Source organism: Podarcis tiliguerta (genome assembly GCF_965153285.1).
Source record: "Podarcis tiliguerta genome assembly, chromosome: 17".
Lineage (NCBI taxonomy): Eukaryota > Metazoa > Chordata > Lepidosauria > Squamata > Lacertidae > Podarcis > Podarcis tiliguerta.
Window position 1 is genome coordinate 11,438,828 of NC_139550.1, and position 18,950 is coordinate 11,457,777.

Consider the following 18,950-nt stretch of genomic DNA (forward strand, 5'->3'; position numbering starts at 1 on the left):
AATAATTGACTATAAACAATAAAATCTCTCCCCTTGTTAAAATGAGACAACTGCAGAATAGCCTGTTATTGCATAACGTCTTAATTGTACTTAAGACATGAGAGCCTCAAAGGGAACATCATTTTATCAGCGTCCCTTTAAAATATCTGGACTGGAATATTATGACACATACACACAAAATAATCTTTGTCCATTGTTAAAGGACTAGGAACTGCTTTTGAAAGCTGACTTAGCTGATCCATTGCAAATGTGTTGTCTGATTATAAAAGCACATATTTAAATTACAATTCTTTTAGAAACAGCCCAACAATTTTACCTTAACATCAGTGATTTGTTTGTAGAATCTACTGGTTTACCAGAGGTTTCCACCCAAGGTGAGCACTATAAGAGATATTTTTATTCGTTTGTTAAATTTGCTATTAAAAAATAAAGAAGGGAAAAGGAAAAATGACAACAAAAACTTCAACTCACATGAAATAACCACCAGCACATCCATCTTAAATTAAAACATATAAAATTATATAATCCATCCAGATGTCAGAAGAGTAAAGGCAGTGAGGTCCTCAGATCATTAAGTAATAGACAGTGGATGTTTATCCTTATTAGCTCTTAGTATAAGTCTGGATCGCAAATATTTTAAAATAATGAATAAATCTGATGTGAGCTTTAAAGTGCGGAGCAGAGCCTCAGAACCATGAGAGGGTCTTGACTCATCTCAGTTTCATTTTTGGATGCAACCAGATAAATGGGGCGATTATCTTGAATATTTCAAGGTGGATGCTGTTCACTTACTATCTGTAGGTGAGGCAGGAGTTGCTGAAGGAACAAGAAAATGTGGCATGATAAGGTGGGGTCTCTAGCTCATGCACAGTAAGGCAAGAGTATGTGATTTAGGATCCAAGCAAACTTAAGAGCGTTCCCCATTGCCATAGCTGCTGTTCCTTCTGTTCCCCACCCACTTCCATAAGTTGGCATGGTGGGCATCTGTGTCTCCTCAGGGGGAAAGATTTGACAGTTGCACATGCATAACCTACAGCAGCGATGTTCAACCAGTCAATGTTGTTTGTTGGTGTTTTGCGAATGAGGTGAGCGGTGTATGTTATTCCCCCTTAAAAATATATCGTCCTCCCGAAAAAAAGGTCAACAACCCTGCTCTCCCCAAGGTCAACAACTCTGATTTCCCCCCAAAAGTTTAATAACTCTGCTCTCCCCAAGAAAAGCTGAACAACTCTGGTCGATTCTCAACGACAATGGGTAGATCACTGCCAGTTTTTTTATACTGGGAGTAGATCACATTCTCTTGGGAGCTGGACGGGTCTGACCTACAGCATTTATCTTGGGAGGAGAGGGGCATTAATGAACTAGACAGTTACCAGTCAAATGGAATGAACAATTTTAAGGAGGTATCCAGTGGAAGAACTCGGCTCATAAATCAAAATTAATATGCACAGATTTTGAAAACATACAGCGAAAAAGATAAACCTACACAAGATGCGACATGCCTGTCACTTGCTTGCAGATTATAGTGTCTCCTAATGGGAAATATTTCTCATTAGTGCAGATTCATTTACTGTAGATATATTTCAGTGGAAAGAAGGCACAAATTGCAAAACACCATTTTCTTGTTGAGGTACATTTTTTTTACCATTGTTAAACAGAATGCTTTGCCTATGGAACATTTACTCTTCACTGCTTTGCAGCTAATAAAGAAACGAGCTTGATATTCATGACAATAAATTGAAATCCTTATTCCCCTAGTGTGTCTTTAATAGTGTTTTGGAAACCTATCTGGTTTTTAATTAGAGTCTGAGGAATTTATAATTGCTTTGCTGTCTGTGAAGCCAAGAAGTTGTTCCTTTCTCGAGATACAGAAAAGCTCCAGAGCCAATCAGCCTACAGATCCACCCTGCAATTGAAAACAAAGATATCGGAAATAACATAGTTGAACTTTTCCACAGGTTCATAATTCCATAAACCTGCTGCAAATCAAGGTCATGCAGAAGAGCAACAGCATTTCAATGTTGTTAGATCAATTGTATATTTATAAGATGTTCCAGCCTCAAGGGGTTTCAACAGGATTCCGTCTGCTGTGTAAGTCCAAAAATCTGTACACAGAGAGTTTGTTTACTAGGGAAAGGACCATTCTTATTTCTGTCATGCAGAAATTGTGAATTTCACTTTGTGATAGTGAACAGTTGCTTGCATTGCAACAGAGAATAAGCCAAGCCACACATGAACTACAATGACATGAGGTGAGACTTACCTCTTTACCTCCTTCAAATAGCATTAGATTAGAAAGGGTATATGTTATGATCCCGGCCTGCTTGTCATGGCTACTATAGAGCTCAACAGCCAGTTTGGGAGCCAGGAAATTGTGTGCATCCTTCTTCTCGTTTGTGTTCTGTTGTCACCTGGACAACCTTAGGAAGATGTAAGCCTTCCAGACTTAACTAATGGCTCAACATTTTACCGTATTTCATTCAAACCAAATGTGTGTAATAGGGAGAATGGAATCCTTATCTTTGAATAAGCTTCCCTTTTTCGCTTTGCACTAGCTTCCCTTCTCGCCATCTCTACGGACTTATGGCTCCTGCCATAAGAGGTGGGCGGTCACCTTTTCCCAAAGGCTTTCGTTGTTTCAGGGCTGGATTCTTCATTCCAGGGGAATTCAGATTCAAGCTTCTACTTGGAATTCTGTGGTCACAGACCTAGTTCTGCTTTTTGTTCTCTGATCACGTCCTTGAAAAAGATAGAGAATTGTTGTCCACCTCCTAGAGACTCTTAGACTCTATTAAAGTGTTATCCAGGCAGGCATGTGGTACTCATACGTCCTCCATTCGACTCCAAAAGGGTGGAGTTTAGGTTTTTTTAAATAAAAAAAGTCTCGTTTTCTTTTATGTTTTGAATGAGATCATACAGCTTGAATGCTTGCATCTATTGGACTAAATGCTTTGATAACACTTCCACTTCCTGCTTTTTAAAGAAAGTTTCCTTGGGGATTTTAAACAGGGATTTGTCCAAGGAGGGGGGAAACCCTTGCTTGGCCCTGGATGCCCCACAGGAGAACATTTGCAATGGAAGTCAAGAAAAATATGATATTTATTAGATTTCTTACCCACCCTTCACCATAAGGTTCCAGGGTGGGTTACAATATTATTATTTTTATTTAAAAAAACACACTGTAAAATAGACAATGTTCTATGAAAATAAACATATATCTCTATATAGACAAAGGTTTATTTATGAGGCAATAAACAATATGCTTGCACTTCACAAGTGGAATTTCTGCAACAGATAGAATGTCTTTTGGGAGAACCTAATTGCAATGAAAGTATGAAAATAGTACATTTTTTTATTCCAGCCAGCCTGATATTTTTGGTCAAACTAATAGCGAAATGGAAAGAAAACCCATCTCCAAACTGTGACTGAGCAGGAGAATTTTCTAAGAATTTCAGGGACTGAAGTGGGGGATTAGCTTACTTGACAGACAAGGTGGTCAAGGACAGTATTCCCCCTCCTTAAAAGAATAATAAAAATGTGAAAAAGTCTTGCTGGTTGCTGATCACAGCCATTAAGACTCATCAACCTCACTGCCTTCTGGAGTTTCTTCCAGCAATGGTTTCTCTTCCTTTGCCAGTCTGGTCCTTGTGTAGTGGTGTTTCCATGGAGATTCCAGGCCCTCTGAAAGGTACAGTAAGTCAGCCTTTATCCCTGAACATTCCTTAGAAATTTGCTCGCTACTCACAGAACTAGCTGTTCACAGAACCCAGTTGCAGGAATGTGTGCGATGCAAAAGGTCTTGCAAGTATGAGAAGAACCTCCAGTAATCGTTACGCATTGTTAAAAACTTGGAACTGTAAGCCTACTATACTGGCAGCCAGGGCAAAACACATGTGGCCGAAGGCATAAAAGTTTTTGCCTTCATTCCACAGATTAAGAATGCGAAGATTTGCAGTTGGCGGTTGAAAGTGGAACAAAAGAAACAGGAAAGTCGCTGATTAATGATAAGGAATATTTATTCTATATATTGGAGACTTTAAACTCGAGTTCTCTCTCAGGGACAATTTCTGAAGAATAGTTACAGCACATCATCCAGATGATATACTATAAATATTTTTCAGCAGTGACCCCCCAAGGAAGAGAGTGTTAGAAATGCGCATAGCAACCAATCTATAAAATCAATATTTTATATGAGAAAGCAGTGATTCTCCCCTGTCCCTATGTGCCTGCTGCTGTAGAAACAACACTTTTGTTTTGGTTTTCATCCTCTCAGCTTAACCAACCTTGGAGGGTTGTTGTGAAGATTAAATATGGGGGGGGCAAGAAAATAATGCAAGATTCCTGCATTATTCTACAATTTTTGGAATCCTTAGAAGAAAGGTGGGATGAAAAATTAAGACGTATAAGTAACCATATTTTTATATTCTGAAACATGATGAGTCTTTAAGAGAACAAAGAGCTGCTAATGGGCAAGTAATATAAATAATTATGTTTTGAAGTCAGTTACAGTTGACTGCCTGGTGTTTTTTAATATATTTGGTTAACCTATTTAATGAAAGGAAGCAAAGAGGCAGGAAATGTCGCTTGCTTAAAATTTGATTCTAGTGCTCCCTCCTGTGGCAAGGGGAATGCATGTGCTGTACTCTTAAAATAGATATGTGCAAAGCATAATTGGTGCAACAGTCAAAGCTGCTGCCAATCACTTCACACAGAAGAAATTGGCAGATACTGTTTTCATTCTCAGGCTTACACAGTGATGACACTATAAATCTCCAAAATAAGGAGCTTAATTGTTAGTTATATGTGTACTATAGCAAAAACTGGGTTCATCAATCCTGAGCATGTAGCCAACGGAGAGTGCAGATATTTGCATTGCGCTGAGCGTCTTGCTCTGCATGGAAAACAATGTCATCAATACACAATGGATCGCTCAGTACTAAGAGACTTTTGCTAATATTTGGGGGTTCAGGAAGGTAGACAGTCTATGCGGCACACACAGCTGTATCTTCTGACAGAGGAGAACAAATAGGGGGCTCAGGAAGAGTGGTTGGATGGCTGCTGCTGCCGCCCCATAAACACCTGTCCTTTGAGGCGATTGCCTCACTGTGCCTAATGTTATGGCTGGCCCTGCATGGAAATTTAGGGAGAAAAATACAGTGGTACCTCGGGTTAAGTACTTAATTCGTTCCGGAGGTCCGTTCTTAACCTGAAACTATTCTGAACCTGAAGCACCACTTTAGCTAATGGGGCCTCCGGCTGCTGCCGCGCCGCCGGAGCACGATTTCTGTTCTCATCCTGAAGCAAAGTTCTTAACCCGAGGTAATATTTCTGGGTTAGCCGAGTCTGTAACCTGAAGCGAATGGAACCTGAAGTGTATGGAACCCGAGGTACCACTGTATTTAAGATAGAGAAATCATTTATCTCCTTGGTTTTGAATAAGTTTGTTTGTTTGTTTCAGTTGTTAAAGCAAATTCCTGTCACGGATGGTGACCAGTTAACATTCCAGACTTACTGTAATGCTTTGTCCTGGCTATCTAAAAGCAGCTTGGAGACCAAAGTAAAAGGTAAGACATAATTCCAAGATTTATATTAGTCCTCTCTGTTTATTCAATTGCTCTTAAGCACAACATTCCGTTAGTTTCAGTGTTAAATCTTGCAGTAGACACTATCTGCTGACACATTCGACAGAGGCCTCGCACGGCACAGTATTATCCTTGTAGAGTATGCTGGCATCTGATCTTGAGCTCTTATTTGCTGTCACAACAAATGTTAAGATACTGTCCCTAGCTGGGTAAGATAACAGCTGGAATATACTTAAGAAGCAGATATGCCTTTAGACTTTTTCCTTTCCTTCTTACCGCTGTTAAACATATAATAAGGTTAGGCTACTGAGAAATCCATTCATGTCATATCTAAGGAGGGAGGAGAAATCCATTTCAATTCACATTTTAAGGGGAAACTGCCATATTCACACTTTCTGAAACAGTGCATGAACCAAAATGGAGCCATCCTTTGAACTTTGCATCTCTCTGAATTTTGTACACAAACTAATGTGCACAAATATGCATTTACCAGGGGAAACTTTGCATAAAAATGCAGAAATAGATGAAAATAACACAAAATGCATTACATTATGCACTTTGCAAAAAAATGTATATTAGGCAGAACTACCGCAAACCTGTGTACGTAAGGAAAAAAATTCACCCTAAAATGCTGGTGAATTTTCAAGAGTTTTAAAAACAAATCACAATTGAATGTGGAAATATGGAGAACTGAACAAGACAGGGAAAATAAGAAACTGAGAGAAGCTTAAATTGACAGATTTATCCAACAGTCATTACGATGAATCTATATGATACCCAATCAAGGGTTAATGTTCTTGAGGAAATAATAACTGAGGAAATGATTAAGACTGCTATTTCACTCACAAAACTAGTTTTAAAAAAAATAAAAGCCACCTATTGTGTTCTCTGCATTCATTAGGAATGTAGTTGTAGAACATGCTATTAATGCATAAACCTCTGTCTGATGTGTGTTATCTCACAAGTCCTTACTGTTATCAGAACACCAGTAAAGAAGGTTGAAAAAAATCTAAACATTTCAAGAGATTCATCTTGAAGCATCTTCCAGAATTGTGGCTTTAGTCATGACACCATCACAACTCAAATAAATGTCATCCATCAAAGGCTGCTACCTTTGATGGCTATGGTCCATCTCTACAAGAAGCAGGAAGTCTCAGTTGCTGTTGTGCTCAGATCCTTCATACTGGCTTCCTATAGACATCTAGCTGGCTACTGTGAGAGCTGGACGCTAGACTTGATGGGCCATTGACCTGATCCAGTAGTCTCTTCTTATGTTCTAAGTACTTAAAGAATCTTCTACAGGGTTATCTTCTAGCCCAAACAAAAAAAGCCAGATCAGAGACCACGCAGAATAGACCAAGCAAGCACTATATTATGACAAATAAATAAATGAATGAATCGAATACACAGCAAGGCAGAGCCTTGGAAGAAAGAGCAAAGGAAAAAGACCTATCTATTCAACAATGACGATTTGTATAGGTGGTTGCACCCATATTGGTTGTAGCCCAATTCCTGCCTCCTTGTGGACAAGTTTATGGCCTGGGACATCAAATCAGCAAATGCCCTGTGCTGCAAATGAGAATGAATGTATGGCTATTTCAGTACTGCAGTCTGCAACCTATTGGCAGACTAAGAGTCTGAGTAAGATATAGGCTTTGTGTTTGTAAATCAGCCGAACTCCGGTCAAGTCCAGGGAGGTTTGCTTGCTTGTGTGGGATGATTATACAGAAGCAGTCGTGTGTGGTAGTTTTGTTGTGTTGTCGGGGGATATTCTTCTATCCAGTATTTTGTTCTCCAGGGATCACTATCAATTTTCTCTGTAGTTTAGTATTCATGAAAAGTTGTGTCTTGTGTCTCTTGGAATGGAAAATGCCATTTGCTTTTTGATGGCATCTACAGGTTTTCAGACACAGGTCCCATTTATTTCAATGGGACTTCCTTCCAGATGAGTGAGTAGAGATCGAAGCCACAGGATTTTCTAGTTTACTTGCTTTTTGCATACTAATTCATTACTGGCTTGTAGTTCAGGGTTTACTCACTTTCTCATGTGTATTGCATTAGGTTGTTTTAGTCCATTCTGCTGTAGATTTAGATCAGGACTTTTATCAGAATGATTTTATACATCAACTCTCTTTCCTTGGCATGGGGCTGGATCCTAAAATGGTAATCTTGGTTCATGAAATTATCATCCTCTCTTCTCCCCTGCTGCCCATGTTCTACTTTACAGAGGTCCTCTTCAAGCTACAGGGAGGGTCTCCTCCTGTAGTTGGTTAATAACAAATTCTATTGGATTAGCCTTCTTGGGAAATCCAAGAAACAGGTTGAATAACATTATACTCAGGCATCATATTGCTGTAGGTATAAATCTGTTGCCCATGTTCAGCTGCTCTGCATTCAAAATGAAATTATTGATTCATTACCCAGGCTTGGAAGGAGTGAAGAAGTGCTGAAAGGTTTTGCTTTTGAAATACCTGATGGGATTAGCTGTCTCAATTGAAAAACCCAGGAATACCAGTTTTGAAGTGCAGAGTTCATTTGATTAATTAAAGCAATTACAGCACACAGTGCATTTCCTGCAGATTAATGGCCAGATGGGGGAAACTGATATTCTGGAATTTTGCTTTGTTTTGGGCTATTACCTCCAGCTGGCTGCTGGACAATCCTTTGCTGGAACGACTATTATTGCTATTAAATCATTTTGTTTAAAAACAACCAAACAGGAATAACTGCTCCTTTCTTCTCAAAACCCCAGCCCCAGGCACACACCCAATGCTTTACAGAAATGATATAGCTCTAGGGGCTTGGCCTTCTCTGTGAAACAAAAGACTGTAATCCAGTTCTTATCTCACAGCATTTTCTAAAATTATTTCGCCTACAGTCATGGGAGACAGGAGCTTTGATTGAAAAATATGGACATGAATTTCTTGAGAGTAACTTCAGTTGTGTGATTTCTATAGGTTATGACATGTAAAGCCCTAAGTGGCTTAGAACCGGGATATCTGAAGGATCATGTCTTTCATTATAAGCCTATCCATCAAACTTCATTTGAGAGCCAGTGTGGTCCAATGACTACTTAGTGTGTTGGACTAGATGCTGGAAGACCAGATCCACCTAACCTACCTTACAGAGTAGTTGTGAGTATAGGTCAGTAAATAAACTAAGATGAAGAAACTGCCAAGAAAAATTAACTGAAACCATAAACTTGTTCATGCCTATAAAATAAACTTGTTAATGTTAACAACTGTCTAAGACTCCGTGTGTACCTGAGAAAAGCGGGTTGGTGGCAGCGAAGAAAGCAATCACAGTGGTGGCACAGGGATCAATAGACCGTCAAACGTCTGGGGACCCTGTGTGATCACCACAAGGAGCAGTGAGGATCCACCTCAGTAATAACACTTTTGTAGTTTTGGGATGCTAGATTCCGTGATTGTTTTCTTTTCTCTTGGAATAAGATGAAGCTTGCTTGGATTCTTGCAAATCTGTGACAATGAAACAGCAACAAAAACAGATAGCTACAGAGCCCCCCAAGGGCCATGACAGATACTAATGCATCTTTCCTGCAGGCTGAAGAATTATTCAGATGTGTAGCTAGCAGCTGACGTCCAAATAAAAATTCATCAGCCCGACTGTACTAACTCTGGTCACAGAATAATAGCATCAAAAATAGATTCATCAGTCACTGTTAGGCATTGCTTGATTCTATAGGGTGGCTATTTGAGAATCCCTGATAAGGTTCGTTGGCGAGGCCCAGCGTTTCTGAGCAGGGCAGAGCATCAGTCCGCAGTATTTGCGACACAGCCTGGTATCTCTGACCAGCGTTGAAATGTGGGCTTGCATCATGAGACTTAAACCATGAAATTGACTCTTATATTCCAAATTAATAGGAATTTTGGATTACTGCCAGGCTTGCAAGAAGATTCACACTTCAGTAATCTAGATATCCTCTGCTGAAGGCTGTTTTTCAATGAAGAAAACTGAGCTGTGGGGGAGAGAAATAGAAAAGAGAAGCTTGGGAGTATGGCAACATTTTAGCAACGCTGGAAGATTCCGGCAGCTGAATAAAGCAATTAATAGAAAGGATAGAATGCTCACAAGTAAACAGAGAGCTGATCACACTGCATTATAATTTCTCTAAGTTTCCATTGAAATCAATGGAGCTTACTTACATCATGGCTCACTTGGCCCAATGATCTCAATGGGAATGAAGTACAGTTTCCTTAGTTTGGAATCCACCATTGTGTGTTAAAGTTACTTGCAAACCATTTAAAAATAAAATTTAAAAAAATGAATGCCTTTCTATCATGCTAGGGCCTTTGTTTCCCCAGCCACTCTGGGCCGCTTTCAACAGAACATTAAAAACAGAATAAAACTTCAAACATTAAAAACTTCCCTAAACAGGGCTGCCTTCAGATATCTTCTAAAAGTTGGATAGTTGTTTATTCCCTTGACATCTGAAGGGAGGGTGTTCCACAGGGTGGGTGCCACCACCGAAAAGGCCCTCTGCCTGGTTCTCTGTAACCTCACTTCTCGCAGTGAGGGAACCGCCAGAAGTCCCTCAGTGCTGGACCTCAGTGCCCAGGCTGAATGATGGGGCTGGAGACGCTCCTTCAGGTACAGTATACTGGACCAAGGCCATTTAGGGCTTTAAAGATCAGCTTGTGCCCTTGCCAACATCAGCAATGCCATGCCTAGGGTGTTTTTTTTCCAGCCAGAACTCAGTTCTGTCACCTTTCAGGTGGGTGCTATTGCCATTCTAAGAGAATAAAGGAGGTGTTCGTTGTGAGTTCTGGCACCTCCTTTTCTAGTAAAATAGCACTGGTCGTGCCCACAGAAAAAGTGTCAGGTTTGAGCTCAAGAGTAATCATACACAGTTCTTGTATCTTTTGAGATCCTGCCCCTTAGCTCAATTAACTTGCTCCAACATGGGAAACTTGCGAGAACCCCCTTTGCAGATTGGCTTTGCTTAAGAACAAATCAATGGTTCTTAGAAACATCAGTTATTGACAGGATTTTGGGGCACATCTGGCTTTTAAACCAGCCAATATCTTTTTGTTTGTTTTTACCACATGAGTGGTAAGCCCTTTTGTTCAAATCAATAAATTACCCTCATTCCACTCCAATTCCCGTGATGCATGCAAACAATGCAATTATCCCAAATGAAGAGGATACAGCATCTGTGATTTCATCGAACTCATAAAAATGATAATGACGCACATCTAAAGATTTATTGATTTCCCAAGTGCATGCTTTTCTTTTTTCCTTAACAAAATTGGTGGGGCAGAGGGTGCTCCGGATTGTAAGTGTCATTGGTACACAGGAGTTTAGCTTTATAAAAGTGGCATTCTGATATTGTCACCAGAGAACAATATTGTGAATGCTAAGCTTGTATTTGCCTTGAGGCCAAAGTCAATTCTTCTTGAACCCTTTTTGGCTAAATCTCCTTTCTTCTGTCTGTGCAGTATTGGATAAATATACTTGAGAGAAGATTGTTTACCTTGCTTCCTCAGACCCATTAAATCCATGATTGAAGCCACTACCACAGAGGAGGGAGGAGATGCAGAGAGTGGCTATGGGCTAGACCCAGTGGTTTAGCGTGGGTTGTCAGCACCCGGGGCAAGGCAAGTAATTTGCGCCCCCTAACCCGGGGCAACGCATGTAATTTGTGCCCCCCGCTGCACTATCCCTCCCCCAGATAGCCCCTCGCTCTCTCTCCGCACCGCACACCTGGCACCCCCCCCCCCTCCACAGTGGGCAGCGACCCGGCGGCTCGGATCGGATTCGCACAGCCAGCACTGCAGTGAGAGAGAGTGAGTGAGCCAGGTAGGGGCAGAGAGCTGCGAGTGCGAGCGCGCGCCCCCCAGATGTTGTGACTGGTGCGGCCAGCCCCCCCTGCACCCCCCACGCTACGCCACTGGCTAGACCCAGGGTCAGCCCACCCAAGAGGCAAGGTAAAGTGACCACCTTGGGCAGCAGGATCCATATGGGCAGTGGATCCAGTCTCCAAGAAATTATTCACCCACTGCCACTGCTGCACCTCCTTGTCCTGCTCCCAAAGCCGTGTCTACAGTGGCCTCTTGGTGAATAGGCAACTCCTGCCAAAACTGGTTACTTGCAAGAGAGAAGTACGGTAGTTTCTGTGGCAGTGCTGTTTGGTTTCTTCAGATTCCATAGTGTGATGTGGAAAGGTCTTCAGAACCTGACTGTTGAAGCCAGGTTATTGGTTAACATCATTGTGCCCCATCTATGACTTCCTGCCCCATCTAAAACATGGGTATAGGCAAACTAAGGTCCAGAGGCTGGATCCGGCCCAATCTCCTTCTAAATCCAGCCCGCGGATGGTCCAGGAATTAGCATGTTTTACAGGAGTAGAATGTGCCCTTTTATTTAAAATGCATCTATTTGTGGGGCCTGCCTGGTGTTTTTACATGAGTAGAATGTGTCCTTTTATTTAAAATGCATCTCTGGGTTATTTGTGGGGCATAGGAATTCGTTCATTTCCTCCCACCCCAAAATATAGTCCGCCCCCCACCTCAAGGTCTGAGGGACAGTGGACCGACCCCCTGCTGAAAAAGTTCGCTGACCCCTGGTCTAAAATGTTCAGAGATCTAGATGGACTTTTTACCCAAGATTGCAGTCCTGTACCCACAATATTTTAGCCTCCACTACTGCCTAGCAACTTGCTAGATGGAATCCATGGCACAAAATCATCCTGTTCACTCTGTGATCCATGACTGGTTGGAATTCCCCATGTGAATAATCTTGAAAGGTGGAAGTATCAGTAATTTTGGGGAGAGGGGGACGACGTCGACAGGATTTTTTACTTCTCCAAAATGGCCAGTAATTCTAACTAATAATAAAAACGGGAAAAATATTTGAAGCAGATTTAGAAAATAACCTCCAGTTTGTTTTTCATCTCCCTTGCTTAGGACTATACCAAACATTATTCTCTGGCATAGTTGGCAAGGAACAACTCCGGCATTTGCTGCATGACTTACATCCTATGCAAAGTTGCAGCGCCATTGATGAACTTTCTGCTACTTTCCTCAAGGAAGTGGATAAAGACAACCAAGGTAGTTTGCTGACTTTTTGAGAATATTGATTGAAGAAATGTGCATTCCAGGGTCCATTATGTATAGGATACCATGTTAACAGGAAACTTAAATTGACTGAAAGAAGATCAAAAACAATGTATTTTTTTCATAAAGGATGTGACACAGCACCATCTTGTGGATTCTTCATTATGTGGCAAACAGAAATAAGGGGGAGTTTGCAAAGAGATGTGGTTTCCAGGATTATTTTGCTTTTACATGACTCAACTGAAGTCAAGCTGTTCCGGTTAATTCCAATGAGACAATTAAGAATGTGCTCACTTTCTCCCAACCGAAACCAATGGGGCTTAAAAGTGCTTAACTATGGCTAGATCGTGTTTATTATTTTGAAACCAAAGCACCATATACCGTCACTGCTGGTTCTTTACATAAATTTGCAGTAAGTATTTATGTATGTAATAGTAATAATAATAATAATAATAATAATAATAATAATAATAATAATATTTTTTTATTTATATCCCGCTCTCCCCAGCTGAAGCCTGGCTAACAACAATAAAATAATACAACATTCTAAAATCATTTCATTCTAAAATTAATTCAAATCAAATTGATGACAACCATTGGGCTAGAGTTCTGTGAAGATTATGTAAATACATAAATTACTCTGTGACCCAGAGGCTATTTTCTATGCAGAACCTCAATATGCAAACAGCTTTCCTGCATCCACGACTTCCCTATTCATGACAATTCCAAATAAAAATATTTACCCGTCCTCATTGCACTCATGTGCAGCTATTGCCCCTGACAATTCAGTGAATAGGGAGTCCTGCTCTTCCTAGGAGTCGTTTCTCCAGCTCTGAATATCTGAAGAGCTTTGGATCAGAGCACTTCTTTTTAAAACCAACCTTCCCTAGTAGTAGATTATCCATGATGCCTTGGGAACTTCCAGACTGGGCTACAGTAACGTGCTCTGTGTGGGGCTGCCACTGACGGATATTTAGTAACTTCAGTTACAGGATGGCACCCATTGTCTTGCAGATAAATAGCATTAATGTAAGAAGAACATTTTCTCCTTAGGGTATATCTCTGAAGATATGTTTGTTGCCTGGGTTCTATCCTTTTCAGAAGAAATAGTCAAATCTATGCTAGATTTTCCAATAATACCTCCAAATCTGACACAAACTGAGCATCCTACTTCTTATCTGAGTGTAAGTAGACATTATGATTTATTTCCCTTTTTTTTAAAAAAGTTGTCACTTTTCACTAATAATAATTTGTGGTAGAAAAGAAAGTGGTTACCAATCTATATTAAAGAATATGCACATGACATATTATACGTAACACGTAACAAGATTATATCTGTTGGACTTTTAATATCTCTGCATCCAACCAGCAATATGAGTAGAGTCAACATCTCTTTCCAGAATTCTAATAAGTCCACATATTTGCAAAGCTTGTATCTGTTAAATACAGAAAACCACAAAATGCCAAGGCTTAGCAGCCTTCTGAATGGCATTCTTATTGGTCTGGCTTTTGAAAGATCAAATTAATTCAGAAGGATGTGCTTGAGAGAGAGTACAATTCTAAATTGGATGCTTTTGATCATTGTCAATTTTGTATAAATTCTAAATCGTCTGCTTTTGATTTGTGTATCTATTTGAAGTACACTTAATCTGACCCGAGGGCTTGAGATGCAGTAGTCTAGAAATGGCAGGTAGGGCTGTTTGCATGGAGAGCATATGGAACATGTCTCAAGTCTTGTGGAAATCCCAGTACTATGTCCATGTAGACTCTTGACCTGTTCCTATGGAATCATAGCTTTTAAAGAGAACTCAGCGGAACATTCTGAAATAGCATTTTGGATACCATCTTGTCTTGTGATCCAAAGCGAGATGTTGCCAACCCTTTTGCCAAAAGCAGCCAACAGTTACTTGCATGAAGGGACAAAGTGCTTAGAAAGCTGCAGTGGGCCCACACATCTGGACCTGCCCAGAGACACACCTGTTTCTCCCTTTGTCCCCATCATCTATGGTGTGAGGTTCCAGGAGCTAAGGAAGCCAGTAACTACATGCAGAGGCACCCATGCAATTTCATGAATGATATGAATGGGAGGAGCTGCACATGGTTTGGGCGGGGTCAGAAGCACAGCCCTATTACAGTGGTACCTCAGGTTACAAACACTTTGGGTTACAGACTCCACTAACCCAGAAGTAGTACCTCAGGCAGGGCTGTCTTAAGCATATGCGGCGCCAGGGTGCAAAGATCTTCCCGGTGCCCCCCCCCCCAGCCCAGCGCAACAAACCAGCCTGAAGCATCAGTATCAATGACTGAGCGAAGCTGGGCGCCTCGTGGTGTGAGCAGCATTCGCTGGGTGGGCCTCTCCATGGCCCTACGCCAATCCCAGGCATGCAGGAGGGCGGAGCCGGCCGGCTGGCCAACCGCCTCAGCACTTCACTGACTCGCTTGCCCTTGAACTCGTGGTGCCGAGCCGTCAGCAGCAGAAGGGTCTGCTGCGGTGCTCCGATGGGGAGGCTCTTTCCCAGACTCCAACTCTCGAGCCCCAGGCTCTCGGCCTGGCACCCCTGAGAGCCCAGCACCCGAGTGCTCCGCACTCCTGGCGCCAATGGTTAAGACGGCCCTGACCTCAGATTAAGAACTTTACCTCAGGATGAGAACAGAAATCGCGCGCTGGTGGTGCGGCAGCAGCAGGAGGCCCCCTTAGCTTAAGTGGTACCTCAGGTTAAGAACGTTTTCAGGTTAAGAACAGACCTCCAGAACGAATTAAGTATCTAACCAGAGGTACCACTGTACATCATTCTACATGCCCTTTTTTCCACAGAGTGTGAAGGGAGCAAAAGAGAAATATACAAGGCTGTTAGATGCAAACCTGATAACTCCCCAGAAGTTTTTATAATATGGCTACTGTTTAGTTTAATGGATTTCCGCTTAGCAAGGTCATTTAAAATATAACTTTATGTTGTTAACCAATCAGAATAAAGTTCTAACCAGAAGCTGAGTCCATCGAAGTCCATGTGGCTCACCCATGGAATGCAGTTCTCTAATCATCCACTTTGTTTTCGCAGTTCACTGCAGATATTCAGGATAAAGAAGGACTGAGTGACCTGCAACTTGTTAAGGTGGCCACAGAGATAGCCACAAGAAAAAGAAACTGGAGGCATCTTGCTAGTAAGCTTGGCATTACAGAGAAGGACAAATTCCATTTGGGGAATGAGCATGGGAAAACAAAGGACCAAGTAAGTCACATTTGGTGTATGGTGTGGATGGGTGTGGAATCTTTTGCAAGTGTCAAAACCAAATTGAGTCAGGAGTTGGGGAACATGCAGTAATTATAATAAAAATGCAACAGCCATATTGAAAGACAAAGAGTGGCATACCTGTTAGGTCGGTGGAGAAAGCCATGTATTGAAGTGATAAGGAAGTTGCTTGTTCCAGTGGCAGGATACTTGGGCACTAAGCATAATCCAGAGGAGCCTGGCTGGCAGCAATACAGCCCATGTTGTTTCAAGAGAGTGTGGCATTCAGATGAGGTCTTCTAGAAGAGATAGAGAACCTGTGGCCCTCCAGATATTCTTAGACCCTATCAGCCCAAACCAGCATTGTCAGGGACAACAAGAGTTGGAGAGCAGTAACATCTGGAGGACCATGGGTTCCACATCTCTACCTCCTGTCCTGATGGAGGAGTTGATGACTTCTGAAGCTGTACCCCCCTTAACAGAGAGTGGAGTGGACTCAAAGGGACCGTGTGCTAGCTTGGAACTGTGTGCATCTCTGACATTCAGCATCCTCCTTGTGTGCCTCTTGGTATTTCCAGTGCGGGATTACATGCGGGAGCTTGGATGTTTGGGGAGCTAACTCATGAGGAGGGGCTCATGCTGCATGCTTAGTTGTCAGAGTCCCCAACCACAGGGCTGAAGTCCTTTCCTAAGTCATCTTCCCTAGAAGAGCAGAACAGCTGGCTTGGCTTTGCATGGTTACTGTGACAAGATTGGAAGCAACTGGGATTTCCAGTCCATAGCTCTGGTCTTATGAACTTCCTACAGGAAGCTCACAAGGGGATCTGAGCACAGAATCTTCCAAATGTTTCTGTGAAAGACTGCTTGGTTTTGTAATGCAATGAACATAGAGAAACTGCCTCGGACAGAGTCAGCCCATTGGTCCACCTAACACAGTACAGATGTAGGAAACCTGGGCCTTCCAGACATAGCTGAACTGCAACTCCCATCATCCCTTGCCATTGGGCATGGACTACCAGATACTAGGACTGCTCCTAGGGCTGATGGGAGTTGTAGTCCAGCAACAGCTGGCAGGCCAAAGGGTCTGAACCTAATCTATACTAGCTGGTGGAGGTTCTCCAGGGTTTCCAACAGGAGATATTCTCAACTCTGCTGGGAGATGCCAAGGATTAAAATTAGGGGCTTCTGCATACAAAGAAAGTGCCACTGAGCAGCAAGGCTCCCTCACAGGAAGTGCCCCTCACTTTCTCACAAACCAGCAGGCTTGAGGCTAATGAAGTGAAATGAACAGATACAGTACTGATATATGAGATGGTATATGGTAGTTATATGGTAAAACCAACCATATGACTGCCATAAGATTTTACTGCTTTTCTATAGCTGTTGAGAAAGGTTCAGGGTAATATTTTGCTCCCCTCTTGTTTTTATGTGCAGATCCTGAACATGTTACTGAGCTGGCGCCGAGCATGTCAAGGAGCTCCTCTTCCCATACTTCAAGCAGCCCTGAGAGAAAGTGGCAATGTAGACATTTGTAATGAAGTGTTCCACTTGAGCTTTTAATATATATATATTTGCTAGGAGAGGATAGTTGTTCTAAGACAGGGTGGGTTAGCTTTCCCAGCCTAAGGGTGATGTTCTCTTTTGTGCAATGGTATTGTTATATATTTGTGTAAACCCCTCCTTTCCCCCTGATATGGACTCAAGACAGCTTACCGTAGTGCAGTGGTTTTCAACCAGTGTGCCGTGGCACCCTGGGGTACCTTGAATGGTGGTCAAGGGTGCCATGGGCAACACTGGCTTCTGTCCCTCTTTCCTTCCCTCCCTTCTCTGATGCCTACTTGCATCTCTGCCTCCCAAAGTCCTGCACAGCTGTCTGTTGCAGCAGCCTTGGCTACAAGCTCTGCAGGCGAATGGTGCCTCTGGGGCTGGCCAGGGGTGCTGGTTGCCAGGAGCTGAGGAGTAGGCAAGCAAGCAGGCAATGGAGCCCAGCCAGCCAGCCCACCAGCCTTTGCTGTTTGGAATGGACGGACAAATCCTAGGCCCTTATGGGGCAGTTTGAGGAGGCACCTCTCTTTGGGGCAGGGAGGGCAGCTCAGAGACCAGGGGTGGCAGCAACATGACTCCCAAGGAGAGGGGAGAAGAGAGGAGGCTGAAGGAACACTCCACAAGGAAAGGTGTTTGAAAAAGGGTAAGAGGCTGCCAGCTCTGCAAGCAAGGGGGCCCCTGAGCCCCACAGGGGTGCCGCAGAAAGAATGCAGTTCGTCAAGGGAGTGTCTTCACCCCCATCGTTCTACCTGGACACTGAGGTCCAGCTCCGAGGGCCTTCTGGCAGTTCCCTCACTGCGAGAAGCCAAGTTACAGGGAACCAGGCAGAGGGCCTTCTCGGTAGTGGCGCCTGCCCTGTGGAATACCCTCCCATCAGATGTCAAGGAAATAAACAACTATCTGATTTTTAGAAGACATCTGAAGGCAGTCCTGTTTAGAGAAGCTTTTAATGTTTGGTGCATTACTGTATTTTAATATTGTGTTGGAAGCCGCCCAGTGGCCGGGGAAACCTAGCCAGATGGGCGGGGTATAAATAAATTATTATTATTATTATTATTATTATTATTATTATTATTATTATTATTGAGTCATGGACTCAAAAAGGTTGAAAACTTCTGCCGTAGTGGGGGGATGACAAGAGGCAAAAGTAGGTGGAGCAATGGATGTGACTCATACTTCTGTAGAGTTCCAGTCTAGAAAGGCAAAAGTCAGAGTTGTCTACACATACCACTTTCCATCCTCAATTTCACCATTTGGCCATCTAGCCCTGAGTCAGGCCATTTGGCCATCCAGCCCAGTGTCGTCCATACTGGAAATGTCAGGGATTGACCTCCTGCACGCAAAGCGGATACTCTGCCCTGAAGCTCCTGCTTCTTCCCAAGAGTCAGATGGAGAGATGCCAAGGGTCAATCCAGCCCACAGGCCTTGCTTGGGCCATAGGTGGCTGGAACCTTGGCATTTAATGAGTTGCAAAAGGGGAAAAGGCACTGGCAACTTTCGCAGTTGTGTAGTAGATG

General features: G+C 42.5%; 1 protein-coding gene across 4 annotated transcripts in view; it reads left to right on the top strand.

Moving 5' to 3' along the window:
- The window catches only part of LOC310667713 (uncharacterized protein), a 28,678-nt gene extending 10,187 nt beyond the window's left edge, over positions 1-18,491 (top strand). For 3 of the 4 annotated variants that reach the window (XM_083420575.1, XM_083420576.1, XM_083420577.1), the window contains 5 exons: positions 5,459-5,564; positions 12,509-12,652; positions 13,712-13,842; positions 15,718-15,888; positions 17,323-18,491. In XM_083420575.1, coding sequence (XP_083276701.1) covers positions 5,459-5,564; positions 12,509-12,652; positions 13,712-13,842; positions 15,718-15,888; positions 17,323-17,448 — 678 coding nt within the window. In that variant the 3' untranslated portion in view covers positions 17,449-18,491. Of the gene's footprint in view, positions 1-5,440; positions 5,565-12,508; positions 12,653-13,711; positions 13,843-15,717; positions 15,889-17,322 lie in introns of all 4 variants that reach the window. The other variant, XM_083420574.1, reaches the window with a different exon arrangement.
- Positions 18,492-18,950: the final 459 nt, after the last annotated feature.